General features: G+C 41.8%; 1 protein-coding gene across 1 annotated transcript; it reads right to left on the bottom strand.

The window, feature by feature from the left end:
• Positions 1–555: 555 nt before the first annotated feature.
• LOC142564719 (uncharacterized) lies at positions 556–4277 on the bottom strand. Its single transcript, XM_075675854.1, has 3 exons — positions 4235–4277; positions 3807–3863; positions 556–659 (listed from the first exon to the last, which is right to left on the bottom strand). Exons 1-3 carry the CDS (start codon positions 4275–4277, stop codon positions 556–558), a joined length of 204 nt encoding a protein of 67 aa, XP_075531969.1.
• Positions 4278–8075: the final 3798 nt, after the last annotated feature.

Raw genomic sequence — 8075 nt, forward strand, 5'->3', positions numbered from 1 at the left:
AATAATAACGTTGCTTGAATAAAGGTTCCGCTATTCTTTTTATCTCGTATTAGCTCAAAATCAAAAGAACAGATTAACAAAGCGTCAAAAATATGTCTAACGCGGAGTTTTGATGCTTAGAGATAGTCAATCTTTAACTGCAGTTTTTTAATTACATTGAATGGCACCCACGTCTCCCATATCCCAGTTGTCGTTGCTAAGCTCGCTTGCATTTTCTACTTCGATAACAGACACAATAATTTGCACAGAATGAACGCCTTAGTCTCTTCATTCAGGGCAAGGCATTCAATGTGTGCTTTGTTAAATAGTGACCCACTCTACCTCCTTAGTAATATCATTCCTGACCTCGTGAGTAAGCGCAATAGTTTAAGATATGACGAAGGTCCGTGGCGTATTCGTTGTGTGTGTTGAAAATAGCTTCGAAAATTTTCGTCTGTGCGCGCAGAAGTAGCATTCATATTGTATTGTCTTAGGAAGCACGTGAGAACAACACAGAACACGGTGTGCTTGCACAGTAGCTTTATATTGTCATCAGACTGGTCCAGCGTTCCTTGACTAGTTGCACACGCACCACGTGCCTTGGTCGCAATATCCGCCGCGAGAGCCCAGTGACTTGCAGTAACTGTTGCAAGCGTCGGCCTTGCAGCCAGACGCGCGAGCTGCAGAAAAGCGAAAGGGCCTCAGTGACAATAGTGACCTTCCTTCGTGAACTGTCTCTCTAAACGGTAAAATCGTGTACTTCAACTGCAATCGTACCACGACAGGCACACGTGCTACTCTCATTCACTGCTTTTGATAAGGCCAATGAATGCATGTAAAAGGAAGACGATATGTTTCATCAACTGTATGTGGCGCTTCGTTGTCTTACGTGCCTCTTTCGCTTTGAAGGAGTGGTTGGTGCGGCTAATTCTGACTTTTAAAGCTTCGATAAAGTGCAATAGACGGAAATGTAATTAATAAGAAACTTTATCTCGTTTGTTACAAGAAGGCTTAAATATATATATATATATATATAAGACAAATGTTTGCGCTTCCCAAAACTCTCTTGCATAGACAAATCAGAGCTGCCTGCGACAGCAGCTTTCTTTGCGGGTGCTAAAAGTTGTCGGGTTGTGGTTTAACTTTCTCGAGCACGTTTTGGCACGCATCCAGCATCACTCTGGCAGCTGTCCCTCGCAGAATGTAAGTTTTACCGGTATTTTTGTCCTTCCTTAGGTCGCTGCCGCTAATTTTCACCCACCACCACAAGCTGAGCTAGGCGAAGAGGACCAACCGCAGACCCAGGCAATGCCCCTCTTCATCCGACAATCTACGTTCAGTGCAACATAACGGAGCCGCCGAAACCTACTCCACTGGTGCGCCCTCCTTGCTTCTTGTCAAGCAATTGATAAGAAAAAACCTGTCAAGGTAGGAAACTATGTTTGCTTGAACAGCATGTCATACGGTCCGATGTATCTACATATAATAAAAATTTAATTCTAGGGTTTTACAAGCGAAAACAACGCTATTATAATTAGAACGCCGTAGTGGAGGACTCTGCAATTCTCACCACTTGTGGTTCTGGAACGTGCCCACAATGCACGGGGCACGGGCGTTTTTGCACTTCGCCTTCATCTAAATGCGAGCGCAGTGGCACAATTTCCATGCCGCGGTCTCGTACTTAGCAGGGCAGCACCTTTAAAGAAGTGGTTAACTCCAACTGAATGAAACCAATGACATTTGATTTGCCCTCATGTGGTGCTTCTCAGGGCATTTTTGCATAGCACCTACTTAAATAATTAACTAGAACTAATTAATAAATTTTAATCACATTAGGGCCAAGTGGGTTTTCTTACGTTCTAGAGGGCATTAGAAAACTACCGATACAATTTTTCGGGCAACGTACATACAGTCGACCAAAAAAGTTTACGGACCACGGGATCTCAGAAAATTAACATGTACGAGCAGCCTTTAAAAGCAGCCAGTAAAATTGTGCATCACAATGTTGTTCGCATATGCCACAAAAGGCTAAAAGGGGGAATAACAGGCTGTCTTTGAGACTCACGAGACATTCAGCTTTGGGTAAGATCTCTTGGTCCGTAAACTTTTTTTGTCGACTGTACATGTTGCGCGAAGATATTTTCCGGCGTTTAAAGAGCCCAAAATATGAAATAAGACTTACGTGACGGCGCACATGCGCTACCATATCGCAACCCTCCCGATCATGTTTCGTGCGAGAGAACCGCGCTCGCGTACCGTGACGAAGTCAGCGGCTGCGGCTCTAGGCGTGGTCTTAAGAGTGTGTCATCATCTTTGACGGTGGCCCACGGAAAGGAAGCACCGTGGTCCTTCAAAAGCGATAAGCTCGACGCACGGTTGAGCACGCTGCAATACCATAGCACACGAGCGCAGTCACATGGTTTTGTTTATAATATCGCGGGCTTTCTTTAAACGCCGGCAAAAATCACCTCGAAGCATGTACGTTGCCACAAAAAATTGGATCGGCCGTCTTGAAATGCCCTCAAGAACGTGACGTAACGCACTTCGTCCAAAAGCAAATATAAAAAATTTTCCAGAATTGACCTTAGTAAGTAACTAATTAAGCGGAACACATAAGTTATTCTATAGAGCGCAAATGACGGCAGACCATATGCCTTTGGTCTAATAAAGCCACGGAGAACCACTTCTTTAAAACCAGGGGTTCACGTTGCACGAAACACCCGGTAGATATACCGGGTGTTTCAGCGAGCCCTTTCAAACTTTTTTAAACTTGTGGAAGAAGAGGACGTTATTGTATAAAAATAGAAATGCATTAACGACTAAATAAAAATCAATATTTCGGTTTTTAAAAACAATATGGGCCATATTGCCAAATGGCCAATATGACCACATTGCAATTTAAATATTCTAGCGCCGTATAGTTAGTTCTCATGGAGGGTCCACATGGAATGAATTCTCAGTATGACAGCAGTTTCTAGATCTTAATTACCGAACTTTGCCGAGAAATACATTGGCGCTCCAGTTACTTTCTTATCGAAACATCATTTTATGCATTTAAGCAAAAAGAAAGTGGTTGGAACGCCAATGCATTCCTTTTTCACAGTTTGGGGAATTATTATTCCGAAACTGGTGTTATCCTGAGAATTCGTTCCAAGTGGATCCGCTTTTCGAACTCCATGGCTAGAAGTCATAAATTGCAATATGGAGCATAAGGTAATTAGTTAAACCATAGTGAATTTATTAAAAACATAATTAGTGAATTGATGAGCTCATTATGCACTTCAATTTTTGTGCAAATAATGTCCGCGTCCTCGAGTACACCAGCTCATGAACTTGAATTGTTCTCTCTGCGACAGGCAACCTTTAACACTGTTGAAAGTGGTAGTTGAAACACACACACACACACACACACACACACACACACACATATATATATATATATATATATATATATATATATATATATATATATATATATATATATATATATATATATTTGTATATATATATATATATATATATATATATATATATATATATATATATATATATATATATATATATATATATATATATATATATATATATGTGTGTGTGTGTGTGTGTGTGTGTGTATATCTATATATATATATACATATATATATAGAGAGAGAGAGAGAGAGAAAGAGATATATGCAAAATCGAACTCTGGCAGAAATATTTCAGTTGTTTAATCTTGGCCAACGACGAACTCAGCGCTTCCTGATACAGTCATATCTCAGCTTCCTAGGAATATAATGATAATAAATACCTTACAACACAAACATATACCTCAATATTATACGCACCTTCTTCACTGCGCTCCTCGGATCTTTCTCCTGTTGCAGTGATCATGACCACGAACGCTGCATGCAGAAGGGCAAAAAAGATATCAACTGAAAATCCTAGAGAACATCAACGTCCTTTTTTTAAGAATCTGTTGACTCCACCGTTCAGTAAGGTGGAGTCAACGGTGGAGTCAACGGTGGAGTTCAGTACGGTGTAGTCAATTGAATGCGATCGATGGATAAGACACACGACAGAGTATCAATTCGCTTGAATTCTCCTGAAACCCCAGCTGTATGCTTGCATGTAAAATATGTGCCAGAAATTGTTTCTCGGCCGCATCACCGTTTGTCCACTGTTCCGTGCTTAGGAGTGCAATTCGCCTCCAGTGCGCCATGGGATATCTTTTTTGTTATATTGAATGCGTTGCTACTTGGCATAATCTGTTTACCTGCTATTACTGCAACCAGGAAGACGGCAGAGGTGAACCTCATCTTAGCGAGAAGTCTGGCTGTGTCCTGCGAGCAAGAACAAAATTGAAATTTTCCGTGGCTTAGAACACACAGCGTATGGCGGCACATAATTTCAAGTGCACTAAACATTCTGCATGTTTACGCATTTCAAAAAATATATATAAATTACACGTGAGCAAGTTCTTTTCCTGGTTGAACTATAAGAATCCTTACACTTCGAGAACAAAAAAAATTAATGACTTATAAAGGAGTCTTGTATAATGTTCATGCAGGCAGCAGGACTTTCTCTATCTTTTACTTAAAGCTCCCGAATGAACTTACTTTGACAATCATAATCGCGAAAGCTCTGTTTTAATATGAAAATTGAAACATTGTACATGAAATTTCCCGAATATATGTGTTTATGCTGCAATAGCATTCCGCACTGATACAATTGAAGCGTCGCAGAGGGCACATAAAGAAGGAGAAGAGCACTGCTTGTTCAAAGACAAGGCCATAGTGCACCTAGTGACAGGGCAAATGCAGGCGGGAATATATTTGCTACCCGTAGTGATATAAACAAATCTCACCTAAAAAGATATGATTCAAGGATCAGACGAAGTCCTCAACTGCTCTACAGCTGCAAGGCTGACAAAGGCAACACACTGAGCCTCTTTAAATCTATGCGTGCCCGGAATTTCACGTGCACGTGGCGAGGTTTAGCGTAGCTGGTTAACGGATGCGCTAAGTAAGGTTTGCGATTTCTCGGTCGGGGTTACCCATGTGCGTCAGGTCATATTAAATCGTAAAGCAATGAAGCCTTTGAGGACAACGTACTCAGGCGGGGGAAACCGGATACATAATTCTTTGTGATAGCAACGCATCTTTCTATTCACCGCATGCGCAATGGACGCTTTACGTTTTGTTAAATGTTCCATTTTGAAAAATGACTAGGCCTATGCTATCATAAATGGATCAGGGATGACTTTATAATAGATTTCAGAGTAGGTTGGCTGAAGCTTTTTCAAAATATTGTCTTATGTAGACAAAGAACACACCCAAAAATCGCATTAACCCACTGATCACATTCACACATCAATCGCTGTCATATTGCTCGTTCAGAAATGTTTGTTTATGACTACAACTCACACACCTCTTTTATTACTGCTATGTTTCCCGCAGATTGTCTTTGAAATGTGCATAACCCTTATACGTATTCCGGCTCACCACCATTGTTGAGTCACAAGGCGGCAAAGGGACACAAGAACGAATAAGTAGATTAAGAAGGAAAGGAAAGAATGTTTATGCAGGAGTTACGTGGAACTTAGGACCACTCAAGATGGCCTGAGTAAATATGGCGCAGCGTTTGCTAAATGTTGTTGCTGAACGGATCCACTCAGTGTCCTCCTAATCAACATTCCGTTATTCAAACGGAAGACGCCGCTTGTTACATTTATCTACTGGTCTTTGTTCCACCCCTTCCTATCTTCTTGTTGCGTCTTGCGCAAGCATAGCACCAGCACTCTACGCACATAGAAAAATACCAGCTGGCGAAACAGTACCATAGGAACCGGTAAGTTTGCATAATTAGAGCAGTTTGCAGGGATTGCAACGAAAAACTCTGGAGGAGAAAGGTTTTCTAACTTACTTTGGCTTGTTGTGGTAAAACATTGCAGGGTCAGCAAGGCATGTGCGAAGACCACCTGTAAAAAAAAATGTGCAAATGCCACACCGTACGGAAATCGGCAGTGTAGTACTTAAATGAAAACATTGTTCAGCGTTCCGCAAAGCATTACGGCATTCACAGATGCGGTGCCATATATAACTATATATATATATATATATATATATATATATATATGTGTGTGTGTGTGTGTGTGTGTGTGTGTGTGTGTGTGTGTTTCTACATGTTTGTATGTGACTGTGTGCGAAAACTTTTAATCACCGAACCCTGCAGTGAAACAGGTTGCAGAACAGAATCACGTGGGAGGAACAATAGAAGTTTACTGACGTTTCGGCCGGGGAACGGCCTTCACTCCGGCCGCTGGTATCATGAGGGCTAGAGTTCTAAGCACGCGCAATTGAATTGAATTCCAGAACAATTGAGTTGTTCTGGAATTCCCACTGGTTCGCAGAAACGTGCCTTTTCCGCCAATCAGAGTGGGTGGTTCTGTCACGCACAGAGCCCATTTGTTCTAGGGTAGTATGCAGAAGCCCCTTTCCAACTTTCAGAAAGGCCTTATGCTTCTGGAAATACATATGTGGCACAAGCTTCGCTACCAATAAAAAGTTTAAGTTATGATGAAACTTGAGCAATGCGTACGATTGATTCTCCTTAAGTGTCTTTAAGCCGAGCAGAAATAGCTTTATTTACATGACTTACCGTACTTCATTAGCCGATACGACAACGTTGCTCATCTCAACTACTTCTGCTCGCGTGTAGTTGCTGAGCGCCGATTCCTGGCACCTGAAGGCGGCGGGCCTTCTCCTGGCGCAATGTGGTCGCGGCTACGACGCAACGACAATGGAGCGTTCCTTTGCGTGACGTTGCATTTAGAGAAGTGCAGTATACAAAGTGTAACGTGTACAGTGTCTTCACCTCCATGAATTCATAGCTGTTTCCTAAGATCCCCGACTGTGACGGTCCCCGAAACAAGTCAGGTTCCACTGCGGCGCCAAAGAGGCAGCGGCAATCTGCGTGGCTTCACAAATGAGCTGCCCATGCGTTAAAGTAGCAAAGCATAACAGCTTAACAATTCCAATCATGATTTATAGACCTTCTTTAGTGAACCCTCATCGCCCCTCATTCCCCTTCCTTCCTTATTATGGTATATATGAACATAGGGGTAAACATTCCGTGTCCTTCTAAGAGTCCGCAACGGCTGGCTTTCAGGTGCGCGGATAAAGAGTACGTAGTGGGTGGCGGTTGATACATTAGGGCAACTGAGTCACTCAGACGCAGGCGTGGTCGGGGCCAAAAATTCCTTTGCGCTGGCCAAGCAGGAATCGTTATACCGTAGACGGATTTCCCTGGTACTGCTCCACCAGTGAACCATTTGCCTGAACAAAAGGTGGTACAGTTCTCAGATATTGCGCATATGCCGGTCAGAAATGTATAATTTGTTAAAGACATATTTGAATGTCTCAAATACAAAACTGAAGTTGTAGAAGTGAATATAAGAGGTAAAAGATATATTTTAAGAACACCCAGCCCACTTTGGCAATACATTCGGCTCTGAAATCATTACTGAGACAGCAACCTTCTGCATCCCTCAAAACCACAATGGTATTCTTCGTTACCTTCTTTTTTCCTAGAATAATGCTCTCATTCACTTCTGGGAAAGGGACAAGAATCTAGAAGTTTCACGGCAGTTCCTTCTAGAGGGTGTTGTGATGAAGTAATGTTTTCTAAAGATACAAAATTACCAAATTTAGTGTACTATTTCAAGGGTAATCACAAAGTTTGTGTTTTAAAAGAACCGAACTTTTTCTTAGATATATAAGCTCCGAAGGTATCTTTTTCTTGATGTAGAAAATTTCTTTTAATAATGGCATAGGAATGCGAGCCGTCTCACACGAACTGAATTTACCGCTCTCGCAAACCCCAGCTTCGATATTGCTACATTTATGTTGAGCTAAGACGAGCTGAATAAAAGAATGACGAGGACTCCGAGGAGGACTAAAATAATCAAAAGCTGCATGTCTACCCTAACGTTTGCTATGTTTGTAAATACACCTTGTAAATACTTTTATAAGCGTAAGATTTGAAGCGTGTGCGCTTTTCGTTTCTTCGCACAGCGTAGACCGCCTGTATCTTGTGACCATGCCTCCTTGGGTCAC

Source organism: Dermacentor variabilis, chromosome 11 (assembly GCF_050947875.1).
Source record: "Dermacentor variabilis isolate Ectoservices chromosome 11, ASM5094787v1, whole genome shotgun sequence".
NCBI lineage: Eukaryota > Metazoa > Arthropoda > Arachnida > Ixodida > Ixodidae > Dermacentor > Dermacentor variabilis.